The sequence below is a fragment of the Anomaloglossus baeobatrachus genome, chromosome 11 (genome assembly GCF_048569485.1).
Source record: "Anomaloglossus baeobatrachus isolate aAnoBae1 chromosome 11, aAnoBae1.hap1, whole genome shotgun sequence".
Classification (NCBI taxonomy): domain Eukaryota; kingdom Metazoa; phylum Chordata; class Amphibia; order Anura; family Aromobatidae; genus Anomaloglossus; species Anomaloglossus baeobatrachus.
The window spans coordinates 6,675,200-6,694,426 of NC_134363.1; the positions used below are offsets into that span (position 1 = coordinate 6,675,200).

At 51.0% G+C, this 19,227-nt stretch overlaps 1 protein-coding gene across 1 annotated transcript in view; it reads right to left on the reverse strand.

The window, feature by feature from the left end:
* LOC142256452 (ephrin type-A receptor 8-like) overlaps nt 1-19,227 on the reverse strand; it is a 169,717-nt gene that overhangs the window by 43,602 nt on the left and 106,888 nt on the right. Inside the window, exons 6-7 of the mRNA XM_075328138.1 lie at nt 17,501-17,625; nt 284-446 (exon numbers count right to left, since the gene is read on the reverse strand). Coding sequence (XP_075184253.1) covers nt 284-446; nt 17,501-17,625 — 288 coding nt within the window. The remainder of the gene's footprint in view (nt 1-283; nt 447-17,500; nt 17,626-19,227) is intronic.

A 19,227-nucleotide genomic window follows, 5' to 3' on the forward strand; every position in this document is an offset into this window, starting at 1 on the left:
ATTGAAGTGGTAAAGGACCTGGTGTCTAGGCCTTTTGCACAGGTTCACTCTAATCTTTGCTGTCAGAGGTTCATTTTCCATTCCACAGTCAGCTCCTGGCCATGATTTTGCAGTCATTATACTCCATATCTGCCATTATATACTGTAATATGTGATATATACTCATTAAAGGGGAAACAAAGGATAAGACTATATATCACATTACAGTATATAATAGCAGATATGAAATATGGCTATATATTATGTAATGTCAGTTTTTCTCTATATGTTCTAGTTCACTTACATTCTTTATTAGTTTCCACCTCTACCATTTGGCTAAATCGTCCACAGCCGGCAGATGTGCGGGCTCTGACCTGGAAGACATAGCGGGTCGAAGACTTGAGTCCGGTCACTATCGCCCGAGTCTCCATAGCCTTCAGTGTAGAATAACTTTGCATCTCCTTATCCTAGAATCCAAACAAAAAAATAGCACATGTGGCCGTGTCCTTCTGAAAACTAGAGCTTAGAATACACCTTGATGTCTATATCCCTGAGTGCATATATAGTGTATACATGAGTGAAGTGGATCAGGGAAATGCAGTAAGGAAAACTTAAAAGATTGGTGATTTTGATGCTGATACTTAGATATTAGGGGAACTGTGCTGCAAAAGCATCAGACAAAGGTTCGGCACTCATGTCAGCTAACCAGAAAACAGTGAAGACAGAGAATAGCTGCATAGGAGCAGGGGAAATGGTGAAGACAGAGAATGGCAGCAAAGGAGCAGAGGAAATGGTGAAGACAGAGAATGGCAGCACAGGAGCAGGGGAAATGGTGGAGATGGAGAATGGCAGCAAAGGAGCAGAGGAAATGGTGGAGATGGAGAATGGCAGCAAAGGAGCAGAGGAAATGGTGAAGACAGAGAATGGCAGCAAAGGAGCAGAGGAAATGGTGAAGACAGAGAATGGCAGCAAAGGAGCAGAGGAAATGGTGAAGACGGAGAATGGCTGAATAGGAGCAGGGGAAATGGTGGAGATGGAGAATGGCAGCACAGGAGCAGGGAAAATGGTGGAGATGGAGAATGGCAGCAAAGGAGCAGAGGAAATGGTGAAGACAGAGAATGGCTGAATAGGAGCAGGGGAAATGGTGAAGACAGAGAATGGCAGCACAGGAGCAGGGGAAATGGTGAAGACAGAGAATGGCAGCACAGGAGCAGGGGAAATGAAGACAGAGAATGGCTGAATAGGAGCAGGGGAAATGCTGGAGACAGAGATTGGCAGCAAAGGAGCAGGGGAAATGCTGGAGACAGAGAATGGCAGCAAAGGAACAGGGGAAATGAAGACAGAGAATGGCAGCAAAGGAGCAGGGGAAATGGTGAAGACAGAGAATGGCAGCACAGGAGCAGGGGAAATGGTGGAGATGGAGAATGGCAGCACAGGAGCAGGGGAAATGGTGGAGATGGAGAATGGCAGCAAAGGAGCAGGGGAAATGGTGGAGACAGAGAATGGCAGCACAGGAGCAGGGGAAATGGTGGAGACAGAGAATGGCAGCACAGGAGCAGGGGAAATGGTGAAGACGGAGAATGGCTGCATAGGAGCAGGGGAAATGGTGAAGACAGAGAATGGCAGCACAGGAGCAGGGGAAATGAAGACAGAGAATGGCTGAATAGGAGCAGGGGAAATGCTGGAGACAGAGAATGGCAGCAAAGGAACAGGGGAAATGAAGACAGAGAATGGCAGCAAAGGAGCAGGGGAAATGAAGACAGAGAATGGCTGAATAGGAGCAGGGGAAATGGTGAAGACAGAGAATGGCAGCACAGGAGCAGGGGAAATGAAGACAGAGAATGGCTGAATAGGAGCAGGGGAAATGCTGGAGACAGAGAATGGCAGCAAAGGAACAGGGGAAATGAAGACAGAGAATGGCAGCAAAGGAGCAGGGGAAATGAAGACAGAGAATGGCTGAATAGGAGCAGGGGAAATGGTGAAGACAGAGAATGGCAGCACAGGAGCAGGGGAAATGAAGACAGAGAATGGCTGAATAGGAGCAGGGGAAATGCTGGAGACAGAGAATGGCAGCAAAGGAGCAGGGGAAATGCTGGAGACAGAGAATGGCAGCAAAGGAACAGGGGAAATGAAGACAGAGAATGGCAGCAAAGGAGCAGGGGAAATGGTGAAGACAGAGAATGGCAGCACAGGAGCAGGGGAAATGGTGAAGACAGAGAATGGCAGCACAGGAGCAGGGGAAATGGTGGAGACAGAGAATGGCAGCAAAGGAGCAGGGGAAATGGTGAAGACAGAGAATGGCAGCAAAGGAGCAGGGGAAATGGTGAAGACAGAGAATAATAATAATAATAATAATAATAATAATCTTTATTTCTATAGCGCCAACATATTCCGTAGCGCTTTACAATTCAGGAGGATCATATACAAACAAGTAACAGTTATAGAAATACAATATTTAGAGGGGAAAAAAAAAATACAACCCTGCTCGTGAGAGCTTACAATCTACAATGAGATGGGGGGAGAGGCAAGGTTCAAGTGCTTATTTACAATGACAATCCAACCATCTCACGGAAATGGGGCTGGATAATGGTTTCCTGGACCAGTGGGCCCGAGCCTTGAGATGCCTTTGGGTGCCATGGAGTTTGATGTGGAGCTATGTTCTGAGAGGTTGTAGAGGGACTATGTGAATCGAATCTGATTAGGGAGTGTGATAGGCCGCCCTAAAAAGATGCGTCTTTAGGGTGCGTCTGAAGCTGAGTAAGTTGTGATTTGTCCTAACTTCTTGGGGTAGAGCGTTCCAGAGGGTTGGTGCAGCTCGGAAGAAGTCTTGGATCCGGGAGTGGGAGGTTCGAATTAGTGTGGATGTTAGTCGAAAGTCGCTTGCAGAGCGTAGAGAACGGGTGGACTGATAGACAGAGAGGAGGGTGGAGATGTAGGGGGGTGCTGCACTGTGGAGAGCTTTGTGGGCGAGAACAAGCAGTTTGAATTGGATCCTATGATATATGGGCAGCCAGTGCAATGACTGGCACAGAGCAGAGGCATCCGAGTAGCGGTTAGCCAGATAGGTGACCCTGGCTGCTGCATTAAGGATTGACTGTAGAGGAGAGAGTCTAGTTAGGGGGAGACCAATTAATAGAGAGTTACAGTAGTCCAAGCGAGAGTGGATCAGGGCCACGGTGAGGGTTTTTGTCGTTTCCATTGTGAGAAAGGGGCGGATTCTAGAGATGTTCTTGAGGTGCAAGCGGCAGGTGCGGGCAAGAGATTGTATGTGGGAGGTGAAGGAGAGATCAGTGTCAAGTATAACCCCCAGGCAGCGGGCTTGCGGCCTAGGACTTATCGTTGTGCCACACACAGAGAGGGAGATGTCAGGTTGAGGAAAGTTGGAAGATGGAGGGAAAAGAAGAAGTTCAGTTTTGGAAAGGTTAAGTTTCAGATAGAGAGCAGACATGACATTGCAAACTGCAGTCAGGCAGTCACTGGTGTTCTGTAGTACAGCGGGGGTGAGCTCAGGGGAGGAGGTGTATAGCTGTGTGTCATCAGCATAAAGATGGTACTGAAAGCCAAATCTGCTGATGGTCTGACCAATTGGGGCAGTGTAGAGGGAGAAAAGAAGAGGGCCAAGGACTGAGCCTTGAGGGACCCCAACAGTGAGAGGAAGAGGAGAAGATGTGGAGCCAGCAAATGATACACTGAATGAGCGGCCAGAAAGATAGGAAGAGAACCAGGAAAGAACAGTGTCCTTTAGGCCGATAGAGTGGAGCATAGAGAGAAGGAGATGGTGGTCAACAGTGTCAAAGGCAGCAGAAAGGTCAAGAAGAATAAGCAGAGAGTGGTCACCGTTACGTTTTGCTGTCAATAGGTCATTGGTCACTTTGACAAGGGCAGTTTCTGTTGAGTGTAAAGGGCGGAAGCCAGACTGTAAAGGATCTAGAAGAGAGTGAGAGGAGAGGTAGCGGGTGAGGCGAGAGTAGACCAGGCGCTCCAAGAGTTTAGAGATGAAGGAGAGATTGGAGACTGGTCTGTAGTTGCTTGTGCAGGACGGATCGAGAGAAGGTTTTTTTAATAATGGAGTAATGATAGAGTGTTTGAGGGAGGAGGGGAAGATACCCGAAGAGAGAGAGAGATTGAAGATTTTAGTTAGGTGAGTGGCGACAACCGGAGAGAGGGACTGGAGTAGAGGTGTGGGGAAGGGATCAGTAGGGCAAGTTGTAGGACGAGAGGAGGATAGGAGCCTGGAGACTTCCTCCTCTGTGACTGGGTCAAATGTGGAAAGTGAGCTGGATGGAATATGGGGAGGGATGGGATTCACAGGGCTTGGTGGCTGGGAGCTGATCTCTTGGCGGATGTTTTCTATTTTCTCTGTGAAATACGAGGCCAGGTCATCAGCATGAAGGGCTGTGACAGGGGTCTGTACTTTGGGACTGAGGAGGGAGTGAAAGGTGTCAAAGAGTTTTTTTGGATTGTTGGCAAGTGAGGAAACAAGGTTGGTGAAGTAGGTCTGTTTGGCGAGGTGAAGGGAATAGTTATAGGTCCTTAACATGAACTTGTAGTGGATGAAGTTTTCTGGTGTGCGGGTTTTCCTCCATAGGCGTTCGGCGCTCCTGGAGCATCGCTGGAGAAATCGAGTTTGTGATGTGAGCCAGGGCTGTTTTACTCTGTGTTTGGTCTTTCTGAGGGTGAGGGGCGCTACTTGGTCTAGCGTAGTCCTGAGTGTGTCATTGTAGTGCTTTACAGCCAGATCAGGACAGGAAAGTGAGGATATAGGGGACAGTGATGTGTGTAAAGAGTCTGAAAGTGTCTGAGAATCGATGGCCTGTAGGTTTCTGAATGTGTGATTGGTGGGAGTGTGCTGGGGCGGACGAGGGTTTGTGAGCTTGAAGGAGAGGATGTTGTGGTCAGAGAGGGGAAGAGGTGAGTTGTCAAAGTCAGAGATTGAGCAGAGGCGGATAAAGACCAGGTCAAGGGTGTTACCATCTTCATGTGTCTCAGAGGATGAGAGCTGTGAGAGGCCAAGGGAGGTGGTGAGAGATAGAAGCTGGGATGCAGAAGGGGAGGAGGGGCTGTTCATGGGGATGTTAAAGTCTCCTAGGATCAGGGTTGGTAACTCTGAGGACATGAAGTGTGACAGCCAGGCTGAAAAGTGGTCAAGGAACTGGGTGGGTGAGCCTGGTGGACGGTATATGACAGCTACTCTGAGGGAGAGGGGATGGAAGAGCCTGATGGTGTGGACCTCAAAGGATGGGAATGAGAGTGATGGAGCTGGGGGGATGACCTGGAAAGTGCACTGTGGGGACAGTAGTAAGCCTACTCCACCACCATGTCTGTTTCCAGGTCTTGGTGAATGGGAAAAGTGTAAACCACCATGAGAGATGGCAGCAGGGGAAGTAGTATCAGAATCCTGAATCCAGGTTTCAGTTAGGCCTAGTACGTTAAGAGAGTTATTGAGAAAGAGGTTGTGGATGTAAGGAAGCTTGTTACATACGGACCGTGGATTCCATAGAGCACAATTAAAAGAGGGAAGCGAGGGTGTACAGGGAATGTTAATAATATTATCAGGGTTTCTATGGGAGGTGGGGGAGGGGGTAAAGTTAGCCTGGGGTGGACCGGGATTAGGAGAGATATCACCTGAAAGAAGTAGGAGTAGAAGGAGAAAGGTCAGATGGTTTTTGGACTTGTGGCATGGCTTTTTTTGGAAGTCCCTGGAGCTTGATTGAGTCAGATTATTAAGATAGGTGAAAAGAGCCTGGGAGCTGTACATAGGAGAGGGGAGGAGAGAGGGGCTGATGTGGATGAGTGGTGATGGAGGGGGGACAGGGCGGTGAAAGTGAACAGAAAAAGCACATAGGATGATAGAGAGTGAATGGCAGCACAGGAGCAGGGGAAATGGTGGAGACAGAGAATGGCAGCAAAGGAGCAGGGGAAATGGTGAAGACAGAGAATGGCAGCACAGGAGCAGGGGAAATGGTGGAGACAGAATGGCAGCACAGGAGCAGGGGAAATGGTGCAGACAGAGAATGGCAGCACAGGAGCAGGGGAAATGGTGAAGACAGAGAATGGCAGCACAGGAGCAGGGGAAATGGTGGAGACAGAGAATGGCAGCACAGGAGCAGGGGAAATGGTGAAGACAGAGAATGGCTGAATAGGAGCAGAGGAAATGGTGCAGACAGAGAATGGCAGAATAGGAGCAGGGGAAATGCTGGAGACAGAGAATGGCAGCAAAGGAGCAGGGGAAATGCTGGAGACAGAGAATGGCAGCAAAGGAGCAGGGGAAATGGTGAAGACAGAGAATAGCTGCATAGGAGCAGGGGAAATGGTGCAGACAGAGAATGGCAGCACAGGAGCAGGGGAAATGGTGAAGACAGAGAATGGCAGCACAGGAGCAGGGGAAATGGTGCAGACAGAGAATGGCTGAATAGGAGCAGGGGAAATGCTGGAGACAGAGAATGGCAGCAAAGGAGCAGGGGAAATGCTGGAGACAGAGAATGGCAGCAAAGGAACAGGGGAAATGAAGACAGAATGGCAGCACAGGAGCAGGGGAAATGGTGAAGACAGAGAATGGCAGCACAGGAGCAGGGGAAATGGTGAAGACAGAGAATAGCTGCATAGGAGCAGGGGAAATGGTGCAGACAGAGAATGGCAGCACAGGAGCAGGGGAAATGCTGGAGACAGAGAATGGCAGCAAAGGAGCAGGGGAAATGCTGGAGACAGAGAATGGCAGCAAAGGAACAGGGGAAATGAAGACAGAGAATGGCAGCACAGGAGCAGGGGAAATGGTGCAGACCGAGAATGGCAGCAAAGGAGCAGAGGAAATGGTGAAGACAGAGAATGGCAGCACAGGAGCAGGGGAAATGGTGGAGACAGAGAATGGCAGCACAGGAGCAGGGGAAATGGTGGAGACAGAGAATGGCAGCACAGGAGCAGGGGAAATGGTGGAGACAGAATGGCAGCACAGGAGCAGGGGAAATGGTGCAGACAGAGAATGGCAGCACAGGAGCAGGGGAAATGGTGGAGACAGAGAATAGCTGCATAGGAGCAGGGGAAAGGGTGAAGACAGAGAATGGCTGAATAGGAGCAGGGGAAATGGTGGAGACAGAGAATAGCTGCATAGGAGCAGGGGAAATGGTGCAGACAGAGAATGGCAGCACAGGAGCAGGGGAAATGCTGGAGACAGAGAATGGCAGCAAAGGAGCAGGGGAAATGCTGGAGACAGAGAATGGCAGCAAAGGAACAGGGGAAATGAAGACAGAGAATAGCTGCATAGGAGCAGGGGAAATGGTGCAGACCGAGAATGGCAGCAAAGGAGCAGAGGAAATGGTGAAGACAGAGAATGGCAGCACAGGAGCAGGGGAAATGGTGGAGACAGAGAATGGCAGCACAGGAGCAGGGGAAATGGTGGAGACAGAGAATGGCAGCACAGGAGCAGGGGAAATGGTGGAGACAGAATGGCAGCACAGGAGCAGGGGAAATGGTGCAGACAGAGAATAGCTGCATAGGAGCAGGGGAAAGGGTGAAGACAGAGAATGGCTGAATAGGAGCAGGGGAAATGGTGGAGACAGAGAATAGCTGCATAGGAGCAGGGGAAATGGTGGAGATGGAGAATGGCAGCACAGGAGGAGGGGAAATGGTGGAAACGGAGAATGGCAGAAAGAAGGAGCAGGGGAAATGGTGAAGACAGAGAATGGATGCACAGGAGCAGGGGAAATGGTGAATACAGAGAATGGCTGCACAGGAGCAGGGGAAATGGTGGAGACAGAGAATGGCAGCAAAGGAGCAGGGGAAATGGTAAAGATGGAGAATGGCTGCACAGGAGCAGGGGAAATGGTAAAGATGGAGAATGGCAGCACAGGAGCAGTGGAAATGGTGGAAACGGAGAATGGCAGAAAGAAGGAGCAAGGGAAATGGTGGAGACAGAGAATGGTAGCAAAGGTGCAGGGGAAATGTGAAGACAGAGAATGGCAGCAAAGGAACAGGGGAAATGGTGGAGACAGAGAATGGCAGCAAAGGAGCAATGGAAATGGTGGAGACAGAGAATGGCAGCAAAGGAGCAGGGGAAATGGAGAAGACAGAGAATGGCAGCAAAAGAGCAGGGGAAATGGTGGAGACAGAGAATGGCTGCACAGGAGCAGGGGAAATGGTGGAGATGGAGAATGGCTGCACAGGAGCAGGGGAAATGGTGGAGATGGAGAATGGCAGCACAGGAGCAGGGGAAATGGTAAAGACAGAGAAAGGCTGCACAGGAGCAGGGAAAATTGTGAAGACAGAGAATGATAGCAAAGGAGTAGGGGAAATGGTGGAGACAGAGAATGGCTGCACAGGAGCAGGGTAAATGGTGAAGACAGAGAATGGCTGCACAGGAGCAGGGTAAATGGTGAAGACAGAAAATGGCTGCACAGGAGGAGGGGAAATGGTGGAAACGGAGAATGGCAGAAAGAAGGAGCAGGGGAAATGGTGGAGATGGAGAATGGCAGCACAGGAGCAGGGGAAATGGTGAAGACAGAGAATGGCTGCACAGGAGCAGGGGAAATGGTGGAGATGGAGAATGGATGCACAGGAGCAGGGGAAATGGTGAAGACAGAGAATGGCTGCACAGGAGCAGGGGAAGCAAAGGAGCAGGGGAAATGGTGGAGATGGAGAATGGCTGCACAGGAGCAGGGGAAATGGTGGAGATGGAGAATGGATGCACAGGAGCAGGGGAAATGGTGGAGATGGAGAATGGCAGAAAGAAGGAGCAAGGGAAATGGTGGAGACAGAATGGCAGCACAGGAGCAGGGGAAATGGTGGAGACAGAATGGCAGCACAGGAGCAGGGGAAATGGTAGCAAAGGTGCAGGGGAAATGGTGGAGACTGAGAATGGCAGCAAAGGAACAGGGGAAATGGTGGAGACTGAGAATGGCAGCAAAGGAGCAGGGGAAATGGTGAAGACAGAGAATGGCTGCACAGGAGCAGGGGAAATGGTGGAGATGGAGAATGGATGCACAGGAGCAGGGGAAATGGTGGAGATGGAGAATGGCAGCACAGGAGCAGTGGAAATGGTGGAAACGGAGAATGGCAGAAAGAAGGAGCAGGGGAAATGGTGGAGACAGAGAATGGCAGCAAAGGAGCAGGGGAAGCAAAGGAGCAGGGGAAATGGTGGAGATGGAGAATGGCTGCACAGGAGCAGGGGAAATGGTGGAGATGGAGAATGGCAGCACAGGAGCAGTGGAAATGGTGGAAACGGAGAATGGCAGAAAGAAGGAGCAAGGGAAATGGTGGAGACAGAGAATGGTAGCAAAGGTGCAGGGGAAATGTGAAGACAGAGAATGGCAGCAAAGGAACAGGGGAAATGGTGGAGACTGAGAATGGCAGCAAAGGAGCAGGGGAAATGGTGGAGACAGAGAATGGCAGCAAAGGAGCAGGGGAAATGGAGACAGAGAATGGCAGCAAAGGAACAGGGGAAATGGTGGAGACAGAGAATGGCTGCACAGGAGCAGGGGAAATGGTGGAGATGCAGAATGGCTGCACAGGAGCAGGGAAAATTGTGAAGACAGAGAATGATAGCAAAGGAGTAGGGGAAATGGTGGAGACAGAGAATGGCTGCACAGGAGCAGGGTAAATGGTGAAGACAGAGAATGGCAGCACAGGAGGAGGGGAAATGGTGGAAACGGAGAATGGCAGAAAGAAGGAGCAGGGGAAATGGTGGAGATGGAGAATGGCAGCACAGGAGCAGGGGAAATGGTAAAGACAGAGAATGGCAGCAAAGGTGCAAGGGAAATGGTGGAAACGGGGAATGGCAGCAAAGGAGTAGGGGAAATGGTGGAAACAGAGAATGGCTGCACAGGAGCAGGGGAAATGGTGAAGGCAGAGAATGGCAGCACAGGAGCAGGGGAAATGGTGGAAACGGAGAGTGGCAGAAAGAAGGAGCAGGGGAAATGGTGGAGACAGAGAATGGCAGCAAATGAGCAGGGGAAATGGTGAAGACAGAGAATGGCAGCAAAGGTGCAGGGGAGACAGAGAATGGCAGAAAAGGAGCAGGGGAAATGGTGGAGACAGAATGGCAGCACAGGAGCAGGGGAAATGGTGGAGACAGAGAATGGCAGCACAGGAGCAGGGGAAATGGTGGAGACAGAGAATGGCAGCACAGGAGCAGGGGAAATGGTGGAGACAGAGAATGGCTGCATAGGAGGAGGGGAAATGGTGAAGACAGAGAATGGCAGCAAAGGAGCAGGGGAAATGGTGAAGACAGAGAATGGCTGCATAGGAGCAGAGGAAATGGTGAAGACAGAGAATAGCTGCATAGGAGAAGGGGAAATGGTGAAGACAGAGAATGGCTGCATAGGAGGAGGGGAAATGGTGAAGACAGAGAATGGCAGCAAAGCTGCAGGGGAAATGGTGGACCAGAGAATAGCAGCACAGGAGCAGGAAAGCGGTGGAGATGGAGAGTGGCAGCACAGGAGCAGGGGAAGGGGTGGAGATGGAGAGTGGCAGCACAGGAGCAGGGGAAGGGGTGGAGATGGAGAATGGCTTCACAGGAGCATGGGAAACGTTTAAAGCAATGGCCTTCTTGGAAAATGTACTTTGCAGGAAGATCAGGGTTTGGACTGCAGAGGACTGGGGTAAAGTTGTGTTCTCTAAAGAACCCCTTCAGGTTATTTGGGGCATTTGGATTGATGATTGTCCAGAGAAGAAAATCTGCGTGCTTTTCAGCCATGGAGGGGGCTTGCTCACAATTTTGCTTAAGGACACAGCCATGAATACAGTTGGTTCCTAACTTCCTCTGAGAGTAACTTCTGCCGTCATCCAGGAGCAATGTAGGATGATGCTTTTTCCAGCCTGATGGAGACCATGTCACAAAGCAAGTGTTAACAAAGTGCTTTAGTGAACAAAATATTGAAATTTTGAGTCAATGACCCGGAGACTCCTCAGATCTTAGTCAAATTGAGAACCTTCGGTCGATCACCCAAAAGTGACAAAACCCAGAACTTGTGATAAACTCCAAGCACTAATAATACAGTCACGGGTCATGGGTTAGGATCTGCCCAGAAGGCAATATCCAACCGCCGGGGAAAGGGCCAAGGTCTGGAGAAATCGGGGACAGTGCGGGTTATTATTATGATTTAAAAAGAGAAAACACAGTAGATGACAATAAATGGCTTCACCCGACCACTAACCATGAGCGGAAGAAAAGATTGTGTGCTATCATTCATATTCTCTGTAAAAATGCCAAGAAAGCAAAAAATCTGCCGGGGTATGTAAACTTTTGAGCACAACTGTAATACATACACCGTAATACTCCATAAGGTTTAGGTCTGGAGATGCTCAGCCAATCCAGCACCTTCACCGGTTTCGTTAGTGATGTTGTGGTCGTCTTGGAGGGATTTGGGGGCGTTATGTTTGAATATGAAGGAAGGGAGTGATGCTCTGCTTTAGGCCTAAAACACACGTCCTTGATAACCACGCACGTGTAATACGGGCTGTTTTTCATGTCCATAATCCGTTTTTTGGTCCGTAAATAACACACGTGTGGTGGCTGTGTGTCCGGCGTACGGTAACCACGTGTGCGTGTGGAATGGCCGTGTGTGCGTGTGAAACTTAACTGACGTGTGTGTGTGTTGTCCGTGTGAAATGTCCGTGTGTGATGTTAAATGTCGTTGATACATGCCGGCTGACAGCAGACAGAGTCGCGCGCTGAGAATGAATTCGGGTGAACTTCACCCGACTTCATTGTCATGCCGCGGCTCTGTCTGTGTGCCGTGTACTGATTAGCGGTCACCTGTGAAGGATTCACCGGTGACCGCTAATCCCCTGAGTGACTGAAGTGTCCCCCCCTCTTTCATACTCACTGATCCCCGATCACCGGCGCTGCACGGCGTTCACACTGCTCCGGCGGCTTTTTCTAATTTGAAAAAGCTGGCCGCTCATTAAACAATCTCGTATTCCCTGCTTTCCCCGCCCACCGGCGCCTATGATTGGTTGCAGTGAGACACGACCCCACGCTGAGTGACAGGTGTCTCACTGCACCCAATCACAGCAGCCGGTGGGCGTGACACTATGGAGTATAGAAATAAATAAATAAATAAATAAATAATTAAAAAAAACGGCGTGCGGTCCCCCCAATTTTAATACCAGCCAGATAAAGCCATACGGCTGCAGGCTGGTATTCTCAGGATGGGGAGCTCCACGTTATGGGGAGCCCCCCAGCCTAACAATATCAGCCAGCAGACGCCCAGAATTGCCGCATACATTAGATGCGACAGTTCTGGGACTGTACCCGGCTCTTCCCGATTTGCCCTGGTGCATTGGCAAATCGGGGTAATAAGGAGTTAACTGCAGCCCATAGCTGCCAATAAGTCCTAGATTAATCATGTCAGGCATCTCCCCGGAGATACCTTCCATGATTAATCTGTAAGTTACAGTAAATAAACACACACACACCCGAAAAATCCTTTATTAGAAATAAAAACACTAACAAATTCCCTCATTACCAATTTATTAACCCCAACAAAGCCCTCCATGCCCGGCATAATCCACGGACCTTCAGCGTCGCATCCAGCTCTGCTACATGCAGGTGACAGGAGCAGCAGAATACACCGCCGCTCCTGTCAGCTCCACGCAGCTAATGAGGTGAGTAGCGCAATCAGCTGAGCTGTTAGTGAGGTTACCCGCGGCCACCGCTGGATCCAGCGGTGGCCATGAGTTACGTGACTGAGAACTCAGCTGATCGCGCTACTCACCTCATTTGCTGCGTATGGACTCCCATAGGCTAACATTATGTCCGTGTGTGCGTGCTCCGTTCCAAAAACTGACATGCTTCCGTACCAAACGGAGCTAAAAACGTGGAACGCACACGAACACACGGAATAACAAATAACACGCACGTGTGTCTTTTAACATAGAACATATGTGCACGTTTGGTCGTATCTCCGGTATGTATGGAAACGGACCAAACACGCACATTTTCAACAGATGTGTGTTGCGGGCCTTAGGCTGTCACAGGATATATTGACATTCATGGTTTCCTCTATGATCTGTTGCCCCCACAGCAGGCAGGATTCATGGCCCCAAGCTCTTACCCTCCACCGCCATGCCTAACTGTAGGCAGGACACACTTGTCTTTGTGCTCCTCACCTGGTGCCGTCACACATCCTTATATCCGAAGTCACCGTGGAAGTAATAACTACAATACCAAATTGCTAAACGACAAACAGACCCCCAAACTAAAGACTAACTAATATATAACTTTTATTATTATATTAAATAAGCATATAAGGGAAAAAGCAAGCCTGCAAAATGGTTAAAAACCCTAAGTGCAGTGACATAATCACAAGAAAGTCTTGAGACGCGCCTACAAACACATGCTCAGACAAGCGGATAGTGCAGCTAAATAGTAAGTTCTCTCCTGACCCTAATAAATGTCCATAGGTCTCTTCACAATCTGTCACTGCACTAGCATAAGGAAAGCTTCAAATGCCTCCCGAAACGTTTTACCACACCGGCTTCATCAGGGGTCAGAGGCTCAAATGTTGCTGATTATATGCCGCTGCAGTTAGTGTTTTTAACCATTTTATCTGCTTACTTTTTCTCTCAATACTTATTTAATCTAATAATAATAAAAGTTATATTTTACTTAGACTTTACTTTGGGGGTCTATTTGCCTTTTGGAAATGTGGTATTGCCACACACGCTTAACACCATCTGAACGCAATAAGTTTATCTTGGTCTCATCAATCACAGGACGGATCCAGTAATCCATGTTCTTAGTCTGCTTGTCTTCAGCAAACTGTTTGCAATTTTCTTGTACATCATCTTTAGAAGAGGCTTCGTTCTGGGATGACTGCATTGCAGAGCAATGTGATGCAGTGTGCAGTGTATGGTCTGAGCACCGACATTCAGACCCCCCCCACCGCTGTAACCTCTGCAGCATGCAGTGTATGATCTGAGCACTGCCAGGCGGACCCCCACCCCTGTAATCTCTGCAGTGTGTGGTGTATGGTCTGAGCACCGACATTCGGACCCCCCACCGCTGTAACCTCTGCAGCATGCAGCGTATGATCTGAGCACTGCCAGGCGGACCCCCACCCCTGTAATCTCTGCAGTGTGCGGCGTATGGTCTGAGCACTGATAGGTGAACCTGCCCCACCCCTGTAACCTCTGCAGTGTTCGCTGTATGGTCTGAGCACTGACAGGTGGACCCCCCACCCCAGTAACCTCTGCAGTGTGTGGTGTATGGTCTGAGCACTGACAGGCGGACCCCCCACCCCAGTAACCTCTGCAGTGTTCGCTGTATGGTCTGAGCACTGACAGGCGGACCCCCACCCCAGTAACCTCTGCAGTGTGTGGTGTATGGTCTGAGCACTGACAGGTGGACCCCCCACCCCTGTAACCTCTGCAGTGTGCGGTGTATGGTCTGAGCACTGATAGGCGGACCCCCACCCCAGTAACCTCTGCAGTGTGTGGTGTATGGTCTGAGCACTGATAGGCGGACCCCCCACCCCTGTAACCTCTGCAGTGTGTGGTGTATGGTCTGAGCACTGACAGGTGGACCCCCCACCCCAGTAACCTCTGCAGTGTGCGGTGTATGGTCTGAGCACTGATAGGCGGACCCCCCACCCCAGTAACCTCTGCAGTGTGCAGTGTATGGTCTGAGCACCAACATTCGGACCCCCCCACCGCTGTAACCTCTGCAGCATGCAGCGTATGATCTGAGCACTGCCAGGGGGACCCCCACCCCTGTAACCTCTGCAGTGTGGGGTGTATGGTCTGAGCACTGACAGGTGGACCCCCCACCCCTGTATCCTCTGTATTGTGCAATGTATGGTCTGAGCACTGATAGGCGGACCCCCCACCCCTGTAACCTCTGCAGTGTGCACTGTATGGTATGGTCTGAGCACTGACAGACAGACCCCCCACCTCTGTAATCTCTGCAGTGTGCGGTGTATGGTCTAAGCACTGATAGGCGGACCCCTCTATCCCTGTAACCTCTGCAGTGTGCGATGTATGGTCTGAGCACTAACAGGCAGACTCGGCACACCTGTAACCTCTGCAATGTGCACTGTATGGTCTGAGCACTGACAGACGGACCCCCCACCTCTGTAACCTCTGCAGTGTGTGGTGTATGGTCAGAGCAGTGACAGGCGGATCCCCCCACCCCTGTAACCTCTACAGTGTGCGGTGTATGGTCTGAGCCCTGACAGGCGGACCCCCCACCCCTGTAACTTCTGCAGTGTCCGGCGTATGGTCTGACCACTGATAGGCGGACCCCCCACCCCTGTAACCTCTGCAGTGTGTGGTGTATGGTCAGAGCACTGATAGGTGAACCCCCCACCCCTGTAACATCTGCAGTGTGTGGTGTATGGTCTGAGCACTGACAGACGGACCCCCCCACTCCTGTAACCTCTGCAGTGTGTGGTGTATGGTCTGAGCACTGACAGACGGACCCCCCCACTCCTGTAACCTCTGCGGTGTATGGTCTGAGCCCTGACAGGCGGACCCCCCACCCCTGTAATCTCTGCAGTGTGAGGCGTATGGTCTGAGCACCGATAGGTGGACCCCCCACCCCAGTAACCTCTGCAGTGTGCGGTGTATGGTCTGAGCACTGACAGGTGGACCCCCACCTCTGTAACCTCTGCAGTGTGTGGTGTATGGTCTGAGCACTAACAGGCGGACCCCCCACCTCTGTAACCTCTGCAGTGCGTGGTGTATGGTCAGAGCACTAACAGGCGGACCCCCACCCCTGTAACCTCTACAGTGTGCGGTGTATGGTCAGAGCACTGACAGGTGGACCCCCACCTCTGTAATCTCTGCAGTGTGCGGTGTATGGTCTGAGCACTGACAGGTGGACCCCCACCTCTGTAACCTCTGCAGTGTGTGGTGTATGGTCTGAGCACTAACAGGCGGACCCCCCACCTCTGTAACCTCTGCAGTGCGTGGTGTATGGTCAGAGCACTAACAGGCGGACCCCCCCCCCACCCCTGTAACCTCTACAGTGTGTGGTGCATGGTCTGAGCACTGACAGGCGGATCCCCCCACCCCTGTAACCTCTACAGTGTGTAGTGTATGGTCTGAGCACCGATAGGCGGACCCCCCACCCCTGTAACCTCTGCAGTGTGCGGTGTATGGTCTGAGCACCGATAGGCGGACCCCCCACCCCTGTAACCTCTGCAGTGTGTGGTGTATGGTCTGAGCACCGATAGGTGGACCCCCCACCTCTGTAACCTCTGCAGTGTGCGGTGTATGGTCTGAGCACCGATAGGTGGACCCCCCACCCCTGTAACATCTGCAGTGTGTGGTGTATGGTCTGAGCACTGATAGGTGGACCCCCCACCCCTGTAACCTCTGCAGTGTATGGTCTGAGTACTGATAGGCGGACCCCCCACTCCTGTAACCTCTGTAGTGTGTGGTGTATGGTCTGAGCACTGATAGGCGGACCCCCCCACCCCTGTAACCTCTACAGTGTGCGGTGTATGGTCTGAGCACTAACAGGCGGACCCCCCACCTCTGTAACCTCTGCAGTGCGTGGTGTATGGTCAGAGCACTGACAGGCGGATCCCCCCACCCCTGTAACCGCTACAGTGTGCGGTGTATGGTCTGAGCACTAACAGGCAGACCCCCCCCACCCCTGTAACCTCTGTAGTGTGTGGTGTATGGTCTGAGCACTGATAGGCGGACCCCCCACCCCTGTAACCTCTGCAGTGTGTGGTGCATGGTCTGAGCACTGATAGGCGGACCCCCCACCCCTGTAACCTCTGCAGTGTGCGGTGTATGGTCTGAGCACTGACAGGCGGACCCCCCACCCCTGTAACCTCTGCAGTGTGCGGTGTATGGTCTAAGCACTGATAGGCGGACCCCCTACCCTTGTAACCGCTACAGTGTGCGGTGTATGGTCTGAGCACTAACAGGCAGACTCGCCACACCTGTAACCTCTGCAGCAGTGTTGGCAGCACTTATGAAAAGACGCCCTCTGGATATGATGTGGAGCTCATGCACTCAGCTTCTGTGGTCAGCAATGGCGAGACCTAGTCTGAGGGATCCTGTCTTGTTATACTGCTGTATAGTTTTGGCCACCAAGCTGCAGCTCAGGTTCAGGGTGGTGACATCTTATAGCCTCGGCCATCTTTATGTAGAGACCAATTCTCTTTTTCAGATCCTCAGAGAATTCTTTGCCATGAGGAGCCATGTTGGTCTTCCAGTGACCAGTATGAGAGATTGTGTGAGCGATCACACCAAATGTACCACACCTGCTCCTTCAGTCACACCTGAGACCTTGTATCACTACAAAGTCACATGACACCGGGGAGGGGGAATGGCTAATCGGGCACAATGTGTCAATTTTCACTTAGGGGTGTACTCACTTTTTTGCCAGTGATTTAGACCTTAATGACTGTGTGTTGTTACTTACACTGTTATATGAAGTGTGCACTGACACTGCACATTGTATCACAGGGTCAGATCTACAGCGCTGACCCAGGACATATTTACAAATATGTGAGGGGTGTACTGACTTTTATGATATAGCATATAAACACACAGTCAACATTATATATACCTTCTCAAAGTACTTGATCTCGTACTCCAATATGATGCCGTTGGGCTGGTCAGGCTCCTGCCATATCAGGGTCACACTGCTTTGCGACATCTTCTCTTTCCGAATTACCACAACTTGAGATGGGGCTGACAGATGACACAAAAGTTTCCATTATTTAACCATTTATCCCACTACGGAATTTCTCAAATATTTTCCCAATAATCCCATATATCCTAGGAATAATATCTCTTCTCCCGCTGTTACCGTCAATGAATCCTCTCCATTAGTGTTCACACTTTTTCAGTGATCGGTCTCCACAGTGACCCGTATCAATTTATGACCATTCCTCATCATTGTCCACTTTTTCTTAAAGGAAACCAACTAGCAGAACTATATATAAAGTGGAGCCGGTGCTATACTGGTGCTGAAGGCTGGATGTGAACACAGCTTGTGTGCTTAGCTTGGTTAGGTTTTATTTCAGAAATATGTGCAAGTGAAGTTCCAGCAATGCACTGCTATTTGATTGACAGGTGCAACAGGAAGAGAATATGTGGGTCCTGCTATCTATTCCCGCCCCGTCATAGACTTTAACTTCGGCATCTGCTCATTAGCGTTTATCAGTACTGCAGCAAACTCTTCACTAAGATGGCGTTTGAGTCGGCGCCTGAGCATAGCGCTATCTCCGACGCCATCGTCATAAAGACTCTGTCTTTCATTGGAGTGATGGATTTGCAATGGATGTGAATCCCAGCTCTTGTTTTGACCTTGGGACTGCGCACAGTCACAACAGAAGTGGAGACTGGACCCAAAGTCAACTCACTGGTCTCCGCTTGTTTTCTGGGTGTGATCTGCGGTCACATGCAGGGAGCTGATCTAGGGAGCAGGCAGTCCACTCTGCCTCGGCGTCCACTCTGCCTCGGGGTCCACTCTGCCTCGGGGTCCACTCTGCCTCGGGGTCCACTCTGCCTCGGGGTCCACTCTGCCTCGGGGTCCACTCTGCCTCGGGGTCCACTCTGCCTCGGGGTCCACTCTGCCTCGGGGTCCACTCTGCCTCGGGGTCCACTCTGCCTCGGCGTCCACTCTGCCTCGGCGTCCACTCTGCCTCGGCGTCCACTCTGCCTCGGCGTCCACTCTGCCTCGGCGTCCACTCTGCCTTGGCGTCCACTCTGCCTCGGCGTCCACTCTGCCTCGGCGTCCACTCTGCCTCGGCGTCCACTCTGCGTCAATTTTTACTCTCTCTCATTGAGCAATCAATCAGCTATCACTTTATATCAGCGACCACTGTCCATATGTGACTTCTCTCCAAATGTGACCATTTTCCATCAGTGACCACTCTACATCATTGATTACTCTATTTTATTGACCACACAACATCAGTGACTAGTCTACTTTTACAACCACTTTACATTGACCATGACTCTCCATTGGCGACACTCACCATCAATTATCACTCCTTTGGAGACCTCACTCCCTCAGGTGACCACTCTACATCCGCAATTATTCTCTCTCAGTGACCACTCTGCCTCAGCGACCACTCTGCCTCGGGGTCCACACTGCTTCAGCGTCCACTCTGCCTCGGGGTCCACTCTGCCTCGGCGTCCACTCTGCCTCGGCGTCCACTCTGCCTCGGCGTCCACTCTGCCTCGGCGTCCACTCTGCCTCGGCGTCCACTCTGCCTCGGCGTCCACTCTGCCTCGGCGTCCACTCTGCCTCGGCGTCCACTTTCTCTCAGCGACTGCTTGTCTCTG